Source organism: Echinococcus granulosus (genome assembly GCF_000524195.1).
Source record: "Echinococcus granulosus chromosome Unknown EG_S00072, whole genome shotgun sequence".
In the NCBI taxonomy this organism is placed as follows: Eukaryota; Metazoa; Platyhelminthes; class Cestoda; order Cyclophyllidea; family Taeniidae; genus Echinococcus; species Echinococcus granulosus.
In genome coordinates, this window is record NW_020170452.1 from 149,859 (window position 1) to 170,615 (window position 20,757).

A 20,757-nucleotide genomic window follows, 5' to 3' on the forward strand; every position below is an offset into this window, starting at 1 on the left:
GATACTCAAAAAGCTCACCTTCTGTCAAATGTTTGCATCTCTTCTATTTCATCTTCTCACTTTCGACTCTCCATGGTAATTGCATTAGTCTGAGATGGGTAAACTCTCGTGAAAACTGGTTTACCAACCTAACAGACACTGGTTTCTGGTTCTGCCTTCCTCTCTTGTTTGTTCCCTTCTCATAGTAGTGCTTAATTGACTTATTTTTGGCGCTCTTTCAAGTCCACCTTGGCGTGGAGTTTGGTTGTGGAAACTCACCTCACCTCAGGGTATGTGGATGCATCGCAGTGCTGCGTAGAGAAGTGCAGGCTTTACTCAGACCTCATCTACTGCCTATAAGGCTATTATTTGCTTTGCCTTACTTATGTGTCTAAATAAATAGCTCGAGGACTCATCCTTGCAGACGCACGCAATAGCGTCGATGACTAACCGTCTTGCCGTCTGCACCCTGGAGCCATAAAGTCTTTTCAATTAAGTGGGGAAAACGTAGTGCCTAAAGTTTTTTTCCCCTCCTTCTTCCCTCCCATTCCGTGTTGAAGCCGGAGTTAAGACACAAAGGCCTGAAGATAGTCACTATTGTAACTGCATAAAGACTGATTGACTACTGGTTAGCATTCTCCTTTTATCTCTTGAAGGTAAGAAAAACCCATCCCTAGGTACTTTCGTATCCATCACTGAGCGTTTTCTCCCAACCTTTCCAATCTACCACGCATGTGATCACGCAGTTGTATGATGCCAAAAAAGGTGATAGTTATTACTTAGTAAATTATCAGTTAGGAAAATGTGGCAAATGAGGATGAAATGGTGTTCATGCAATGCTTTTCCATCCATCGTAGCGCTGCGAACCATACTTTTTCCCCCTGAATCTTGTCAAACGGTTTGCCTGGGAAGGCATCATATTCCTCTATTTCAGTAATGCTGCAGGCAATTCCTTCATAGACGGTTTACTTTTATTTCTTTCTCCCATTCCTCCTTTGCTGGCAATTATTTGGCCATAGTGTAATAAAATTTACTATTATGCCAAGTTTGTCAGTTAGCAATTGACTTCCCAGACTCATTGAGCCGATCCAACTTCGTTTGATTGACTTTCGAACCCTCCCTGATCATCTAGGCTATGGCTGAATCTGAGCGCAAAGCGAGGCAAAGTGCCGAGGCTCAAAAAGCCAAGGCGGTTGATCTGCTCGCGAAGCGTGCCACCGATATGGCGGATCGCCTGACTGCTAGTGTTGGTCAGTCATCCGGCGCTCCGCTCCAACGACGTCAGGCTTCCCTGCCTGTGGAAATGCCTTCCACCAGCGGGTTGAGTACTGGAGAGGGCGATGCTGCTGCTTCACCGCCTGCTCCAACTGCTTTCACCACCGCCGACTCTTCTGCCGAGGTTGCTACCACTTCCGATTTTGATGCTACTTCCGCGAGCGGTGGTGGTGCTGATGTCACCACCTCTGCAGCCACAGAACTACTGCTAAAACGAATCCAAGAGTTAGTGGACCGAGCTCAACAGGCTGACGAGCAGTTGCAGATTGAACGAAGATTTGCAGAGCTGTACAAAAAGGCTTGTGAGGAAAAGGAGGATCAATTAACAGAGAGGGTAAGTCGTATTTGCGTTGTCCCATTAGAAATTATGTTGACTTATAACCTATAGAGGTCTCTTTGTTATCCTGTTTTGGGTGATCGTGCTCCCTAGCTCTTATAGTTTCCTTTTTTTCACTTATTGGAGCAATCATTCCGGAGTGGTCCTTCATTTCTTCACTGACTCTTTAAAGTGTTGGGAAAGCATGGACCTCGGTAAGACATTTTTTCACTGCATACGGTCGCTCTCCAGCCCCCCGTCATTACAAGGTAGTCGATTGCATTGAAACCACTTGCAGAACATTAAGTATATCCCTTTAAATCCCATTTACTTACGACTTTTTTCTGGGCGAACTACCAAGCTATCTGCGTTTCTCTCATCTCAGCTTTATTGCCAACAGTCTATTCCATTTCGCATGCGGTTGTGTGGTAATCAGCAGAGATGCAGGGTTAAGGATAAGGCATCATCTCCCCCTCATTGGTTGACTAGCCTCGTTTGTCTTGGGTGTTTCCTGAGGATGTTTTCTTGTTCACGTTCTAGTACCATCGCATGTCAGCCTTACTTGTTTAGCCTTTAGCAGGTGAGAGCGATCTCACCTGTGACCCACCACAAACAAAGGAAATGGGCATAGTTTTTTGTGGATGACGTGCTGGTAACCAATGAAATGTTAGCAATACAGAGGGCTATCACCCATCACAGGTCAATCATCAAACAATACCAAAACGGCGCGTTTTATTAACGTGATGCTTGTTGTCATCCATTCGCCTGGCAATTTTCCATGACTCTTCTCAAAACAACAGCTTGTTTCATCATTACTGCAAGCACTTTTGGACGCACCTTTTAATACTGACCCATGATTCATCATCTCCAAAAAGAATAGTCTTTCTGAATTACCTAGAATTTTTTCTGAGTAAGGCCTTCTCCTATCGCATCTTTTACTTCCTCTAAGTACTCGACTCTGTAGTCTTCCAACCAAGGCTGGCTCGATTGGTAAAGCAGGGGTAAGGAACAGGGTAAAGAATGAAAATGGGCCGATGCACATCTATGCCTTAGAATGGTGTAATAAATTAACAATCGCATCCACCTTACAGGTCTGGAGAAATTACATCCTACTGTACTCGAATTCGATCTCTTTCGGTTTTGCTTCACTTCTACAAGCAGTCTCATTGCACTTCATGTGTCAATGGCTGCTTGTTCCGGGATAACGTCATCAGCCAAATATGCAGCATTGTTTTCATGAAGCTAGGTTCTGTTTCCCCTCCCCCTCTCTCCCCCATTTCGTTGCCACTATCTGGAGGATTCTCAGCTTGTCGTTGCAATGTGGGGGGCGTAGACTTTACTTTTTTATTCATAGTTTGGCATTTGCATGCAGGCGTCTTTTTTTGCTTTTTCACTTCTCACTAATGCACTAAATGGAAATAACATGAGTTGGATCTTGCCCCAGCAATTGCCTTCCTCCTCTCCTTCCTGCGGTTTCACTCTTAAGGTCTACGATTCCTCGGTTCCATAAATATCGATTCCTTGGAGGCATTAAAGTTCCTTCTATTTCTTCCCCTTAACAAAATATGGCAAATTTGAAAGCAGTATATGGGGAGAGGGGGTCGGGAGATTGGTGGCCTATATGGAGGTCTAATCATGGGGAGGTGAAGGGGCTCCGTTCTTTCATATTTTGCAATAAATAAAGAGGAGAAAATTCACGGGTTCATTCACTACAACTATACACGAATGCGTCGTGTCCTAGTCAGACTGATTGTCGGATGACTAGACGATAATTACGACAAGTAACACTCTCTTATCACCTTGGTCACTCATGGTAATTTGTCACCCAATTTTGCTTCCACAGGATCAGCGTATAGCAAGTCTGGTGGAAGCATTGGAAACGGCAAAACAGTCGAAGGAGCAAGCTCAACTAGCAACCCGCCATGCCCTAATGGAGGAGCAGGAGCGTTCTGCACAGTATCTGGAGTGTCTGAAGGTAGGTTATATTTCGATAGAGAAGTGGCCTTAAAGAGGAGGAAGTACCACGTCGACGGAACATGCCTTCCTTTTTTTCGACAAAAGTATTTGGACTGTCGTATTCTTTGCAAAGACTAACAGATTTTGGTTTGCTTTCTGCAATTACCCCTCTCTTCGTTAGTGATCGCAGTAGTAATTAAACGATTTGAGGTCAACCAATGGTCAAGGTCGAATTTCGGACTATGATTTTTTTCCCCATTACACTGAAAAGACATCTAAATCTAACAGTAAATTTTCACTTTGTTGGTTTCAGTCACTCTAATGTGGCCTATTCCTTAGCTTTTGCTCGATAACATTGCGAATGTATGCTGACTTCAAACTTGCATCATTATCCATAGCCTTGGGAGTGTCTTAGGCTGATCTCCCTTGGTAAGCAAATGACCCATTTAAAGATTTATCTCCTTAAAATTAGCTGTCAAGCGTATGTCACGCGCTGTCGTCTGGGCAGTGTTTGGCTTACTTCTCGAAGCATTGTAGAACTTTCTAGCGTGTTATTATCTTTGTTTTAGAGGTAGAGAAAGTCACTAGCATAGGTGGTATGGAGTTGTTGCACTAGCACGCAATCTAAGTTGTGTGGGTAAACGAAAGTACCCGCATATTGCTCTTTTTAACTCTGTGTGGTCACTCCTTCGTAAAGGTGATCACAATAGTATTCGAGTGAATTAAAAGTGGTCAATTTTTATGGACGTTTCCAGTAATTTATTTACGATTTGAGTAGTTGCGAGGGTTCAATTATCCACACTAAGTGAGCTTCTTCTAATACTAACTGATTGAAAGTGGCTATTATTCCTCTCAAGGGTCCATAAGATGCAGAAGAGCCGACAAATGGCAACATGAACAACATCTATAGAGTCAAAATTTTGGGGTCGATTGAAAAGATCCCAGTAGCAATGGGTAGGGGGTGTAACTGAAGCATGATAATTCTAAACACTTATAGATGGTTTGAACTCATTTGGCATGAGGCTTTCCGCTTACTTGTTGCGGTACATAACTTAAACCAAAAGTAATGTGCGAGTAGTTTGTGTATTCTCGCTCCCTCTGCTGTGACTCGCCAGTTTTAATCTTTTATAAATCAACCTTTTCGCATGATATTTGGGCGATTTATTTACCCATAAACCCACTCTGAAGCTGCTTTGAAGGTGGCTGCATTCCTTAGGTGGGATATTGAAGCCTGATGAATCGTAAACATATTTATTATGGAGCTTCATATCATGCTCGATTATCCTAATTATTCGGAAATAAGTAGTATAACGAAGGCACAATTTTTCCTTTTCCAGGCGGCCGAAAAGTCCTCTGAAGTCGCCAACCGTCGAGCCCAAATCGCCACTAGTGAGGTGGTTGCTTTGCGCGATGATTTGAACGTACTTCGAGAGGATCTCTCCAAAGCGCATGAAGATCTGGCCACGGAGAAGCTCAAGTGCAGCGCGGCTGTCAACAAAATCCAGCAGGTTGGTTGGTTGGATGTACGGATGGATAGTTTTCTCCGTGAATGTAAATGTGTGTGTACGTGGAGGACCTAGTAATGCGCAAAAACGGCGTCCATCGTCCATGACATGACTCATTCGCCATCGAATAAGAGTTTATTCGCATGTGGTGGAAGAGATTTTCAAATTGTGTATGGATTTGGACGCTATGGGAAACGCTGCATTACAGGGTACTCACTCTTAACCCCCCACCCTACCCCTATTGTGGTAACAGACCAATCCGTGTGGTCGTAGTCTTGTAAGGTACTCATGAAACGAAATGTCGTGTCATGGCAGCCCAGTAATTCTATCCCGCTGCCCTTGTATATTATTTTTGCGAGCACAGGCAACGAAGTTGTTGCAAATCATCCTCTTCTGTGGTGCTACTTTTTGGAGAAATCATTCTTAAGTTCACTTAGAAGACGAGGCTTTATGGTGATGCAGGATATATCCTCATCCGCACCAGCAGAAGAAGGTGTGTCATGGCCTCTGCGATCCACGAATTACGGATGCAAGGGGACCTTGGTCTCTCATTAATGATTGGCAGGATTGACTGTGAAGTAGGCTAAATTATTGAGTGAGTTTTTCAAAATTTAGAAAATGAGATCCTTTTGTGATAGAGATTTACAAACACACCTGAGAAGAATGCCTCAGATTAGTCCACTTTGCATTACCGACCACGAGGGAGTCATTTTTCAAGCGTGCATAATAGACTACGCCGTTGGATGAGGTCTTCTCTTGCATTAGTAGAAAGATCCTTGAATCATGAGCATAAGAAAGCACGAATTTGTCATTCGGGTTTATGGAGGGTGGCAGAATGTGGATTTGTGAAAACTACGCGACCCCATGCGACAAGACGGGTTTGTGTCAGTTGTTTCTCCGGAAATGCTGCTTCTGAAGGGAACTGAAAATAATGAATTGTTAGAACAAATCTCCACCCTGTAATGTTAGGGAGTTTGTTTTGGTAAAGCATATTCGCAAAAGCATCAGAAATAATCCTTTTAATGAAAAATTGGAACCACAAACGTCAAGCAATATCAGAAACTAGTCTTGAACGATGGAACTGCTTAGTGCGATTGGCCGAATGATGAATGATAAAGTCGCAAACGTCGAAATTGTCTCAAGCCACACTCCAGTCTGGACAATGCAGTGTGGATGGTACTATTGGGGGTGGGAAAGACAAAAGAGGGACCACTCCTGTTGCAATGCCTCGACCCTCGGGCCTCCTCTAAATCTGCAATAAGTCCTCCTACGGCCATAGGCAAAACGTCATAGTGCCGATCAGGAAATCGAAACCACGGAGACTGGATGGGTCTACCCGATTAACAGTTCACCTAAACCAAGTTTACCCATCTGTCACGTTATAACAGTGGAAGGTCTTTATTTGAAAGTAATTTTATTGTGCGCAGGCAAAAGGAATTATAAATAGAGTGGCTTTTTTACCATTTGTGCGACATATTACCTAGTAAGTAGGAAATCGCAATTTTATAAGAAAGGTTGAAGTATGTATTTTTTTGCAACACGGTTCACCCTTCCCCCTCCCTCCCTCCCTCTCCCTTCAGTTCATTTGATTCCCCAAAAGTGGACAAGCAAATAAACCTATGGTGTAAATATTTGCATATCCCTAGGCCTATTTCCCTCTCTAAGCTTCCCATTTTTTCAACCAGCCCAACCGACAAATGAAGTACACCGCCAATTTGTCATGGCCTTGCGTATTAACTCGGTGTCTCCTCAATCACTTGCTTATTTGCTTTCTTTTTTGGTGCATCATGACTTCTGTTAAGCTGACATTTGGATAGGTGACCCGGTGGGCTTTTGATTAGACCTAATGCTACTAATAACTGCTATTCGGTCCTCTCACTTACCTTTGTAGACTCTCTAAAGCCGTATGTTTTCTACTCTTAATTTTGTTATCTTTTTTTTTCTGCGTTCAGCGCATCTACGTTTTAACAGCGCTTGTTTCTTTTTTGTACTCTTTTTTCTCCAATCTAACCGATTGACGTTGACACGCTCCTGACGACCTCCTCCTTTCTAGATCCTCTCTGGTGAGAACGCCGACGCCCTAGAATTGATGATGCTCTCGGAGATGGAGTCAATGCGAAGAAGTGCCGAGACAGGGGGGCTTAGTGGGGTCAGCATGCCCTCCGATGGTCATCCCACCACTGTGGCTTTGAAATCCAAGAGTGCCAAGAAGTTCACCAGTCAACAACACCTCTTTCGACATTTGGATAGGAAGTACAAGCGGTTGGTGAGCGAGTATGAACAGATGCAGACTAAACATCGGCTTGAGATGAAAGAGGTGTGTTGCATTGTCAATTGTCCTGTGATTGAGTAATTTTATTTTTACGATATCATTTAGACATACTCTTGAGTAGTTTTGCATGATAGATGTTTTTGCCTCTAGAAGATCGTCTTGAACACTTCTTTCAAAGTACAATTTTTGGTGTGGCTTTAGTTGGACGATTTTCTACACTCCAAGGCGAAAGAAGAAATAGTAATTAGTCGTATCAAGTCGGTCGCTCTTTCAATTTTAATGGGAAGGTCTGGCATTTCTGATGACCCGAGGAGAGTTAGGGTGGAGTCTCAAAATAACTGCATTCCTTAGAACGCCATGTCATGAGGTAGATTTAAAGCTTCTTTATTATCCTTCTTCTACTTTTCTATATAAGCGGAAATAACGGTTGATCTTCCTTATTGTAGACATTAATCTGTCCTAAGTGCAGGCTCCCATACATGTACCCAAATTGCATTTTTCAGTTGTTAAAACATGAAATTCTACCGCACTGTCCCAGTCCTAAGGCGGATAGGCGGTGATGCTGCTAGAATGTCCTGGTATTTTGATATCGCTCTCCTCTCCTTTCTCCTGTTGGCGGTAGGTAACACCAGTCGAAAATGAGTCTCCATGGTGTGTGCGTTACCTGATTTACTGTCTTCTTCTCACATCAAATTATTCTAATTTGCTTTGTGTGCCTCGAGTACTACTTTTTCTTGTCTTGAAAATTTTCAACACAAGAGAAAGTGTGTGGCGATGATTACATGCGAGTCAATGTAGTAACAGGGTCTCAGAAGAAAATGGACCACCAAAATCCAAGCTCGACTGCCAACCGTTAGCATTTATTTCAAACTGCCATCCTCCTCAAGACAGGTTTACTCAACTTACTTGGCACAATCACTTACTTGTCACGAAATTGAGTCGGTAACTCCTCTCAACTTCCCATCTTCACCTATCACACGATTCAGTGACTTCTCATCGTAGCTTTTCCTATCGAAGTGTTTAATTTAACAATTGTTTGTGTGTGCTGTCAATAGCTTTCTTGCAATATCTCGCAGCTTTATTTTCTCACTTGATTTGGCAAATCAGTCAAACATGTCATGACGAATTTTTGCATTTAATCGGCGATTTGACATGTGTCATTCTTTGGCATTCCCTAGTCGGTGTCATAGACTTCACTGACATTGTTGTCAGAAGTGCTATTTAGTCACGTAAACAGGATCACCGTACCGTCATGTTGAATTAACTGATTCTTTTTACTTCATGCCACAGTTTTGTAATTGCGTAGATGGTGACTGTGAAGTGGGTCCCCAAGGTGCCCATTTCAGCGTTGTCCACGTGTGTGTGTGTATGTGTGAGAAAAGCAAGCAGAGGTGTACACACATGCATTGCAGTCGTCCGAGCGTATTGAAGCCGGAAATGCACACCACGCAACGGTACCGCATAGCACGTCGCCCACTTCTGTGCGGACATTGATTTTGCCTTACGCACCTTCGCCCAAGCACGCACACATGCATGCCATTCGCAAGGTCACAGTGGGATGTGTGCATATTCATGTTTGTGTATGTGCCTCTCCTTTCGTCTGGTCCGTGCAGTTGTACGCACGGCTAAGTGGAATGTGTCATCGAAAGACGCCTTTTCGCCAGTTTTCTGAGTCTGTTGCAGTTCTTCACTTGTTGCTACCATTGCTTAGGACTGGACGGCATCACTACCACGAGCTTATCCGTTCAACTGACCACCTTCCATGGGTGCACATTTGCCCATGCTCCCTCGCAAGTCCCCATTATCGTTATTAAGTAGTCACGTCTGTGTTGTCAACTTTGATCGTGACTAGACTTAGCACTGGAAAATAGGTGGAGCATGAGATGACATTTTGAAGGTACTATTAACTCTCTAACTTGGCGCCAATGGTTAATTAACATTCACAGCAAATTCTTAGGGTTCTGCACTTTCTAGGACATCATGGAATGAAGTGTTGACACAATTAATTTGTTAAACTCTTTCGGATCCAAAACTTTTAAATTGGACCAATTGAATTACTGCAGTTCACCTTTACACCGATGTGTGACTTACCGACCACAATGGGGAACACATGACCACCTACTTCCGTCATGGCATTCACATCCACCAGGCTTCTTTGAATAGCCTAGTCATAGCATTTACTTCTTAATTTTTCCTGGGTAGGTAACCTCTCGCACCCTCCACTGAAAAGTGGATTCATCTATCCCCTAACCTGAATCCCTTTGTGTTCATTACAAGTTCATTCCTTGATTCGTCTCATTCACTCAGTCGGTGTCGTGTAAGTCAAACAGCAGGGAGATCCGTTGAATGTTGCCTTCGGCGTTTCCTCCTTCGATCATCACAGCAGCAGACCAGTGAAGTGAAATTAATAATGACATAATTAAGTGGTTCTTCGTAATGATATTGATACCTATCGTTAATTTACCCATGAATTGTTGCCGATAAGGTTTATTATCAACGTCACATGTATGTGGCGTCTTGATTTTCTCATCTAAATCCGGTGTCACAGATGTGTGACACGTACCATTTGCACACTCCTGCGCCACAAACAGAATGGCTGAGTTTTAAGACGTTCATGATTTGAAGAGACTAATCGCTGCAAGTGTTGGTGCCTGGACTGAGAGATCCTGATAGCGAAATTGATAAAGCTGGAATGTGCTCTTTAGCGAGTGAGTTCCGTAGGAGCCTTTACCAACAGTATGGAGTAGTATCATGGGGTTTTAATCCCGTTTCATTTCCCTCTTTCACTTCACTGATACTTTACCCCTACCCGCTTCATTCTCGGCTTACTTTAACTTGGGCTGCAAATCTGAAGAATAAATAAGAATTGTAGTTTGCATTTGTCGTTTACCTCTTGAGTCGCACAGTGGAATGTCGTATGAAAACACTGTTGGAAAAAAATTGCTTTTTTGACTATTCATCTGCCACAGATGCTGTAGAAAGTACTTAATTGGTTTGGCGCACTTTTGATTCCTAATTCCGCGTGTACATGCTCTTTTGACAAGTGCAAAATTGACTGCCGCCATTTGGCAAGAGCGTTGCATTTTTACGATTCAGAGGCCACCAAAAGCGATGATTTTGCCACTCGTCCCATTAGTTGGAGTTACTTCCTGTGTGTCACTTAAGAAGAAACAAAGGAAAAAAAATTGATACTTTTTATTCCTGATAGGTGGATTGATTGACCCAGATCAAGTGAATGATTAGCAGTTGGCAAGATGCCTCTTTTGTACCGCTCCGTACCCCCCATAGTTCATTCACATCCCCAGCCGCAATATCAAGCCATTCTAAATTACTCTACTTTCTGCCTGCCTTCTATACAGGCGCGTACCATGTTCCACGCCAGTCAGGAGTCTGCTCAAATTGCGCGAAATCAAGTGATTCACCTCTCCGAGGAGGTGGCCGCACTTCAGATCCAACTGAACGCTGTCAATACCGCTTTGAAAGCAGCTGTGGCAGACGCTGCTGCCTCCGCTACACCCAATACTGCCACTCTTCATCGCATTCCTGCTCCTCTTGGCAACGCCGGTGGGGCTAGAACCCTTCGAAGTCGACTTGCTCGCAAAACCACCGGTGAGGCGGAACATCAGCTAACTGCCGAGGTACTTGATTAATCGGATATCCTCCTTTAGGAGAATCTAGAAGGTTTGTGGATCAAAAACTAGCTGGAATAGATGCCCAAAATTCATTGCATCTTCTAGTTTTTCCCCGAAACTCTAGAGTGGCGCATGAACTGCTAGAATTGTCTCTGTCGACATTAAGCGTGTGAAATGGTTAGGAACCGGCAGTGTGTAGGGGCTATGAGCTGAGACAGAGTGAGCTACGTAATTAAAACCTCTGCGCAATTGCTGCGATGTGTGCGTTGCCTACCGGACTTCATTCCACAACTCTGCGTACTTACACAAATGTTTGCTGAGTCACTTGGTCAGTGTCTGTGTGTGACTAATCTCTCATTCTAATTTAAAACTTTTCCACAAATCTAATTTACAAATAGCCGTTCATTCATCTACTACGTCTACCCATTAAACCATTCACCTATTCCTGTGTTTAAAACACTTCATCTGCCCATCTATCCAGCCCAGCCTCTTGTCAGACTATTCTCATAACTAAATTCTATTTAAATTTCTATTTCAAGGCAATAACACCCGAAGGCGAATCCGAAGCGGATCATCTGCCGCCCTTGGAGATGGCGCGTTCTCCCACACGTTTGCATCGAGTCTCCAGTCTCTCCTCACCCCGTCGACCCCTCCTTGTCCCCTCTGCATCTATCGGCGGTCTTCTCCTTCCCTCACCACTGCCAATCAATTTCTGCTTCTCGGGTCATCTGGATATGCCCGGAAAACCGGGTCGACGAAAAAAATTAGTGTGGGATCAGAGATTTGCCAAGGTTTGTTTTAACGTTTGAGTTGCCTCTACGTAAGTACAATGTTGAAGGAGTAGCAACATGGGTGGATTTATAACGACTTGTAGTTATTCTTATATCTCTTGTGATCGCCCCTCCATATCGGTTGTCATAAACAACCACTTGAAATAAAGTGAACCGTGAGACAGACGAGCAGATCGTTTGATAGTATTACATCTGAGTAGTCGCTGCATTTATCTTTCAAGTCGAGGGATATGCTTACGATTGGCATTTGAAGACAAACTAATACCTTAGAATAAGATGTCAAGTGCGTACCATTCGTAAATACTTCGCATCCTACGTCCTACCACTCTCCTGTTGATTCGGCGTCAGTAAAAATTGACGTGCTTCAAGTTTATCTCATTTGCGAAGCCCTAAACCTCCTCATATCGTTCTTAGAGTACTTGAAGAAGGTGTAATAGCAAAAGAAGGTTTTTAAAGAAATCCTATCCTGGTGGTGATCCACTAGAAGACAGAGAGCGGCATCATTTTCGTGGGCGCTATCAATTCTTAATCATAAAGAATTACACTTACGTTTAGCCTAAGAGATTGTAAAATAATTCATGCCAACATAAATGATGAAGGGAAAGTCGTGGTAAAAGGCCAATCAAATGGGCTCCACTCACACACTTCAAAGATTCCCATTTTCGTCATCATCACCATCTCACCTCTTTCACATAAGTCATGCAAGCAACTGACCAATAATGAAAAATGGTTTTGGTATTCTAAGGTCACAGTCAAACAATCCACTTACTGGTCACTCCACACTTCTCAGACAGAACTCCATCTGCGATGACTTCATTCACTTGCTGAAGCCCACACAACAGTTATAATTGAAATCTATCCACGTGCTTTAGAACCTGCTAGGTCTAGTCAATCCATGGGGCAAAAGCAAATACGTAGCCTCACACCACGGCAAAATATAGCCCTGAAAAGATTCGCATTTGCACTAGTGATGTTTACCACCTTTTCTTGGAACTGGACATGTGCAAAATAGAATAGACAGTTGGGAAATAACCTTCTGATAGAAGGAGAGATAAATTTTTTCTTTGCTTTCAGGGACAAGGTACATTTTGTAGGAGTGAAATTTACAACCAGACTGCGTGTTGTTTCGAAAGAAGTAGGCGTTTGTAGAGTTGATCACTTTGACAAATAAATTAAGTTGAAAGAGTTTTTTTTTGTGCAAGATCTGTATGAAGTTGTTTAAATTTATTATCTCTTTTTCCTCTTTTCAGTTCTATGCCTATTTCTTCGTACAGCTTGGGTGAGCCCTAGAATGAGCAGTCAGTAATGTTCATTAACAACCTCCTTCCCCTTCCTGCCTTCCTCCCTCCTAATTTCCATCGCGCGCTTTCGCATCGCACCTTAACCACCACTCCCCTTATTCTATCCCCAAACCACAATGATTATTATCAAGTAGGACTGATTAGGGTGGGAAGGGAATGGCTAGTAATCCATCGGCATGTGGATATATCCACCTTTTTTTTCCTTCCCCTTTTCAGCTAACTTTCAGCCGCTTCCTGGTGTGGGACACTGTAAAAGCCCTCGACAGTGCTCAATCATCCGCTCCAATTGACAGCCTCGTCTTACCATTGGAGGCTGCTGCTACCTCGAGTTCCACTGGCTCTGCTACATCCAGTCGCAAGATCTCGCGTCCTGGACCGAATCTTCTTCTGGACCTTCCATTGAATGCCATCCTCCATGTGCGTAGTGTTACCTCGTGCGATGTACTCCATGCACCGGCGGAGGATCTACCAAGGATATTTCAGATCATCTTTGATCAATGTGAGGCTGGTGGTGCAAGTGGAGGAGGGATTAGGCAGGCCTTGGAGGCTCGTGTCTCAAGTCCGGATTCCAGTCCGCATTGTGCTACATCGCCTTCAAAGCCTTCTCAATCTACTGGGCTACTTGGTTAGCTGATTTGTTCTGCATTGCTGATAAGGTCTTTTGTAGTATTTATAACAGGTCTTTTGGAATTTTGATGGCAGAAGTGATGACTTAAACCAGGGATAGTTGATATCCTTGGGGCGCAGCATTGTCGCATAACAGTTGACAAATTTATAGGCCAGCCGTCTTTGGTACCCTCTAGTCCAGTAAAGTGTGAGCTGAGTGATTGCTCCCAACTTCCGATTCGTATGACATCTGCATGAGACAGCAATAACAAAACGCGCCTTCTTTTAATGGATTGGTCAAACTTAGGCTCATCACATCACCCTTCATCCATGATTAGCATAGCGAATTACGCGTCGCCACCGACACGATACACCTTGAGATTAATGCATGAAGAGCAACGTTTGTTTACACCCCAATTATCTAAGAAACTCGTGGAAAGTTCCAAGAAAGTGAGTGTCACACGCATGCGTTGACAGCAGATGAAAGGCACTAAGCTTCATCTCTTTTATGTGGGTTACAAAAGGGTGTTGTTGTGCGCGATCCTTTGCTGGCGTACTAGCTAGCTTGTGATGAGAAGTGACTTTCGTATTCTGACGTCGAATTTACAATCTGGCGTCTTCTCCCCAGAAAACTATGCTTGTCCTGTGCGGAATCGTTCACTTTCTGATGTTCAAGCTGTTACGGTTGAGATCTGTCTACTTGTTGGAACTCGAGGGAAGAGCCAATCAGTCGAAAGGAGACTTTTTTCTCACAAGACATCACACTGCAGGACCTCATACCTCAAGAATGATCCCCGAGAAGGTTTTCCCCTTGAAAAAAATAATAGTGCAGGAAAGATGTTGCTCTGATGAAATGCGATAGCAGTAGAGGTTGTTGGGAACTTACGCTTCTATGCAGTACACTGTCTTAGATTCACCGAGGATAGTTGTTGCTGGATCAAAAAATTGCTCCATTTTTTTATATTTTTGGATTTGCCCTTCCAGACTATGAAGGATATACTTCTTCCTCCTGAACTATCCACATGATCTAAGTCATCAAGTTAGTTTTTCGATTTCACAAGAAGTGAAAAAAAAACTGGGTGGTTGTACTAAGTTGATCTAAGGTTACATCAACCACGGACTGGATTGTTGAGTCCCATAGCATTTCCTGTCCAAGCGCCACAAGAATCTAAGTGACAGTGTTAGTTCAAGAAAAGACGTTGACCACTTTTTCAGTAATGTCTTTGAAGAATTGGCACATTTTGGAGTAGTATCTAAATAGGGAATCGAATTTCCTGTTTTTCTTTCACACTCTCAACGACCTCAACTTTGGATCCACCTTTCTCATTGGCTAAAAGGTTGGCATTCTGATAACAGCAATTTCTATATTTTCCGAGTTAAAACAAAGCTAAGGGATGGGTTTGAGTCAACCAAAGAAAACAGCGGAGAGAAGATGGAACTTTTCATTTCTTATATTTTTTTGTCGATTTGCCTCTTTTTTGTGTCCAAGCGTCGAAGCAGTTTTTTCTGGGTGTTATTGACACCTGAAAAGGCCACGAAACTACGCTTATCAGCGGAAAAGTGTGTTAATGTTAGCCACCAAAATTACCGTCTTTTTGTGCCCGAAGAAAAAGTGAAGTGCCTTCTTCTATAGAAGCAAAATGACTGCTTCAGGTCAACCCTGAAATTCTACAAAGGAGGCTATCACTTTTATGGTGTTGATGAACCACTGATGGGTAATGAGTCGCTCTCATTGTGTCCATTTAGGCATCTCAAAAACCCTTCCTCGAAAGTTGAGTTTCTCCGCCTCTGGCACCTTCTCCACCGGTGCCGCTAAGGCCCTCCAATTGGGTCCTGCGGTGGCACTGAAATCGCGGACCAACTCCTCCGGTCAGATACTGAGCCATGCGGTCTCCAGTGATCCTCTACTCACCTCCATCCCATGTCCTGGTACGGCGGCAAATCCAATCCCTCTGCAGGGTCACATGCTGCAACGCATCCACTTCCGTGTGCCGGCTGTATGTGAGCTGTGTAAGCGGGCTTGCTGGCATGTGATATCGCCGCCCGCGGCTTTACAGTGCCTGCATTGTCAGGTGAGTTAAGTGCTCTTTTTTAAGCTAACATCACTAACTAACTACATTATCACCGCTGTCATTGTTATCTTCATTGTCTATATCACCGATTTGACTACCGCCACTGCTTTCACCATCATTCATGACAGACAAATAGCCAATCTTCAAATCATTCCTGACATTTTTTGAGGTTTGACAGAAATATTGCCCATTCGTTACCATTAAATGACACGAATTATGGATTTCACACTTTATGTTAGATTTCCGAAGCCAAAAAACCGCTACTTTTATTTATGTTTCACAAGGCTGTACTAACTCGGATTTCAGTAGCATGGTAGACCCCTAAGTTTTAACAGAGCTTGTCATATATTCTTGATTTTGGCATCTTTGGGACAGAAAGATTTGTCAGTCCCTCTGACCCATCTTCATTCTGGTAGTCTTGGTGCCAGTCTCACACCAACTTCTCCACAGTGCAAAAATTCCGTTAGTGCTCGTGTTCATCATCTTTCGGACAATTCCTCGACAAGTTATACGTTGACCTGGCCTCTCACATGCCCCCCCCTGAATGTTCATAGGAGTTACTGCTGTGCTGGAGGATGTGGAACAGGAACCATCACAGCATCATTCGAGTGTCCTTGTGCTGCAGAGCTGTGTGTCTCATCATCGTGCCCTACTCTATTCTAAGCCTTCTGTAGACACTCATGGGTTTTGCATCTTCACTCACAAGAAATTTAACCAACGCATGCATCCACACACTACCGCCATTGCCTGCTATCTTGGTTGACGGACTTATTGGTATTCGGAGCACATTCACTTTACCAGAGAGGAGTAGTCACGCTTGCCAGGACTCCATTTCCCGTCAAGCTATTCCATATCACCCCTCCTTTACGTCTATTCAAATAGGTGAAGTTGCATCTCTCGCATCTTGAGAAACGTGACTACGTGCTTCGACCCTGTGGCAAATCCACTGCAATCCTCCTCTTTCGAGCACCCTCCGAGGAGGCTAAGTTGGGGTGGTTGAAAAACCTCCAATCTGTCATTTCCAGCGCTGCCATCTCCACCACTACACCACCACCACCTCAGTTCTCATCCCTCTCTCTTTGTTCCACCACTGTTGCCCGAGATGGTGAGTGTTTTCTAGGGCTCCCTAGCAGGATACCTTATTTAGTGCTTTTCTATTTTGTCTTAATTGAATCCACAATGGATTAATGTTAAAAGGGTGAAGGTTTTGCTCTTTTTTTGAAAAAATGGACCTTTTTTTTCATCTATCTTTCATCCTCTACAAGCCGTGGGTTTGAACGTACTCAGGGGTGTTGAAGACACTGCTGGGGTACCTGAACCTCTTCTTTTCGTAAATGTAGCCATAGATATGTCGAGTTACTGAAGAATTCCATATTATTTGGAAGAATGTAATTTTACAAGAGGTCGACATTTAAATCACGAAAACGGGAAAAGGCAGGCAGTATATTGGAGACGACCTGCGGAGGGGTTCAACGACGACTAAAGGTGGGGATACGACAAAAACATAGTATCCTTAGCCTTCAAATTGGGTTTGTCATTTACCTTAGTATCAAGTCATTGAATACGCAATGTCTGATGTTGATGTGATGTGCCATTAGCACGCTCTTCACTAACGTCACATATATGTGACACCCCGATTTTCTTACCCGAACTTGGTCTTACAACTATGCAACAACTATAGTTCATTGTATTTGTGTCCCCAACATGCTGGCTGAATTTAAAGTAATAAATTGGGACACGTTTGTAGCCCGTGGAGATTAATGACCTTTATGTAAGTAGCTGCTTCAGCCAGGACAATTAATACAAATTGTTGTCAAATTAGACCTATAAAGTGTCTAGCCTGTAGTGTTAAATTTTTCCCTAGGACCTTTGTAGCGAGTACTCTAACAGTGCAGGCAGGAGGCCTGCAAAGTTCCCTCTATCTGCACTTGCCTTTTTTTAATTGGTGGTTGAATTATACCCGTCTATCCACCTGTACTTTTTAAATGTTTTATTTCTCCTCCTGTGACGCGCAAGTCGAGTCTGGGAGAGGTCGATTTTAAAAACTGACAGTGTGTGGATTATGAAACGTGGAGACCGATTCACTCGTATACATAATCTCCGTCTCATTGACCACCTCAACGCTATCCACGGAAGGTGTTATCGGCAGCACTTTTTTGAGCGGTTCCCTGGTCCCCTCTTCACTACTACCATTGGCATTCTTATTTCTAAAGGCCGAACAGCACTAGTCTAGGCGCAAAGTTTGAATGCTAATGGCATTCCGAAGGAAGACTTGTTTAAGACATTTTTTTTCCTTGGCATTCAATCCTCCCTTTTTACTTCACGACGATTTGACTTTTTTCGACTTTTAGGCCTTCACATTTTACAATCTCGCAGTACGTAAATCAGACACTTTTGACTCATTCTTTACTGGCTGTGAGGGGAAACTGGCGATGCGGCATAATGACCTCTTTTCCCTGTGGAAGCTTTTTCTCAGGAGATCAAACGGATCCACTTAGACGTATAGTACACGCCGCCATCAAGAGGCCCTGTCTGAGTCCTCTCGAGGGATGTTATTAAGGGGTTGCACAATGCCCAGGAGACTACTTTTTCTCATTTTTTTCCCATAAAGTTGGGAAAGTTTAAAGTGTAAATGTGGCTTTTCTTTGGTGCGTTTGATGCTTCCACTTGGATCCGTTTTTTTCTGCCCGCCTTTCCCCTAACCAGTGCTGCAGAAGATGAGGCTCTGACCTTAGGGAAAGTGTTACTCTTCGAACATCTTATTTTTTGCCCTTTCCCTAGAAATGAACCCTTCACATCGAATCATCTGACAAGTCTCGGCTTTATTCTTTTTGGCATAAAGAAAACCAGAAGGCGTACTTTTACCCTCTCCTTTCCCTCCGCTTCATCATCTGCGTGCGGTTTATCCATGCACCATCGTTCCTTTTCTATCTACTAGAGGATGTTAGCTAAGTACATTTTCTAAGTTTGAGAACAACCATAATTTCCTGAAAATGTATTTTTAAGCGGTTTCACTTACACTTATGCTTTACGATTCAATTGTACCCCGCCTCGTCCCTACCTTTTTTTGGATAGTCAAAATTCTTCCACTCCATTTGGAGTGTTTAATTTATGTCTCCACTTCTTGGCCCATTTTCTCTAGATCGTCCAAAAAGCCTAGGAACCAGTGGTATGGTTCGCGGACCCACAATTATGCGATCAGCGACTCTTCCCTACACCTCCCGAACCGCTACACCTACCACTACCACCACCAACACCACCACCAATACCACCTCGTCTTCCTCCAACTCTGCGGCCGCCTCATCGTCCAAAGTTGCCAGATTTATGACAGCGGCGGTGGCAGCAGAGGAGGCAGAATTAGACGAGGAGGATGTCTTTCTGGATTCGCCAATTTCAAAGAATACATCCACTGCTTTGCCGCTAGCAGACGCAGACTCGGAGCAGGAGCAGCCTGGAGTTGTAGAGATTTAATCTCCGATAGGTACTTGGAAATGCTTTTTTCTGACTTTTCAGTACCACTTTTTTTTCCACTCCCTTGATTCGCATTTCCTTTCCTACAGAGCGCTCATTCACTTGGTTGGTCGGCAGATCTTTTCAACACGTGTCCAACTCTCGGTTCTCCTTCCCACTTCCCCCCTATCCCCTCCTTCCTTCTTCTTCCCCTCCTTTTACTCCTTTCTTTCAAGGCCGTGTGCATTTTAACCCAAGTCATTTTCTCCCCTTGCCCCTATTATTTCAAGACCTCTTAATGAAATATGTACGTATGTGTAATCACTTGTACCTTCTTCTCTCCTTCTCTTTGTTTTCTTAATTTTTTGGCTTGTTTTTGGTCACTTCTTGCCGCGTCTTACAGCACCACAAAGTGCCTTTTCGTGTTTCGAGCTGACAGATTGTCTTCCGCCTGTAGGCGTGCTATCATTATTCTTTGCCTGAGCAATAAATAGGTAAATGACGCTTATTAATGTTTCATGTATACAAGTCAGGAAGTTGTTTCATTGAAAGCATACAGGGTGTCTGGGAAGCAATTACTTCAAGCAGAATGAAGGTTGCGTTTCGTTATGACGCGCTTCAGTTTGTCCGCGAGGCGTGTTTAAGTCTGACCGGGACTCCTGACATTGCTAAGATCGCCCCTCAGGGCGAGCGCTTCCATGGTCCTCCTCCCCACCCCCCCACTTCAATGCATGCTCTCATTCCTCCGGTAAATCTCTCTCACCGATGGATTGCTTTACCTCCTCGTCGTCACGCAACTTCTTCGTGATATTAGCACCAAGTGTTCACAAATGGTTGTGCCGTGTTGTTTAACGTGTCCGCTGAGGCGTCTGTTTATCTGTTTTGCAAATTTTTTACACGTTAACCCTGATAATGCATCGATCAGACGGACACCCCACGCTTTGACCAAATGTTTACGGAAAAGGTTCCTCTGGCAGTGATAGGTTGGGAATCATCACGCCCAACATCATCACTACCAGACAGGCAAACAGGCAGGCGTCCGCCCATCTGTCAGCAAGATGTTGACACCTCTAGAGGCGTTTCGACACTCTTGAAAGGATTTGCCACTGCGTCTGAAGTAGCTCATCTTAGGATAACCTACTTTACTCTATCGTTGCGCAAACCCGTCTCCATGTCACCACCAAGCATGCACAAACTTTTCGATATTCCAGATGCTTGTTTTCACCGTTGGCTTAAGAAGGGTTGTACATCGATCACAGTGACGGCTTCTGTGGCAGTGGTGGAGTGGAAGTCACCACAGACGAGGTTGTCAATGGCGGACAGACAGACGGAAATCTCGTCTGTGTGTCAGTCAAATGCCCTACTCCTGGGTGACTGACCTTCTGATCAATGGAGACACACCACTTGCAGCTGCGCACAGCACAGTCACGGTAGTGTCCCCTTTCATACCCCAGTTTAGATTTGGCAACCCGTCAGTGAACCCAGAATTAGATTTCGCTTCCCACTTAGCCTACTCTAGTCTTCCCCAAACCTTCTGCTGGGGGGTGAAGGCTCTAGACATGAAGGAGACTGAAGGATTCTTGTAGTCAGCCGCCTCCAAGG

The 20,757-nt window shown here is 43.9% G+C and overlaps 1 protein-coding gene across 1 annotated transcript in view; it reads left to right on the forward strand. All coding sequences in view use genetic code 11, as the record gives it.

Annotated features, from left to right (window-relative positions):
- EGR_07203 (Rho-associated protein kinase) overlaps positions 1 to 20,757 on the forward strand; it is a gene marked incomplete at both ends in the record, with an annotated part of 29,734 nt that overhangs the window by 8,771 nt on the left and 206 nt on the right. The window contains 12 exons of the mRNA XM_024496452.1: positions 1,112 to 1,588; positions 3,414 to 3,545; positions 4,864 to 5,034; positions 7,085 to 7,348; positions 10,663 to 10,941; positions 11,475 to 11,726; positions 13,244 to 13,652; positions 15,380 to 15,705; positions 16,588 to 16,810; positions 18,848 to 19,164; positions 19,778 to 19,903; positions 20,081 to 20,497. Coding sequence (XP_024349129.1) covers positions 1,112 to 1,588; positions 3,414 to 3,545; positions 4,864 to 5,034; positions 7,085 to 7,348; positions 10,663 to 10,941; positions 11,475 to 11,726; positions 13,244 to 13,652; positions 15,380 to 15,705; positions 16,588 to 16,810; positions 18,848 to 19,164; positions 19,778 to 19,903; positions 20,081 to 20,497 — 3,393 coding nt within the window. The remainder of the gene's footprint in view (positions 1 to 1,111; positions 1,589 to 3,413; positions 3,546 to 4,863; positions 5,035 to 7,084; positions 7,349 to 10,662; positions 10,942 to 11,474; positions 11,727 to 13,243; positions 13,653 to 15,379; positions 15,706 to 16,587; positions 16,811 to 18,847; positions 19,165 to 19,777; positions 19,904 to 20,080; positions 20,498 to 20,757) is intronic.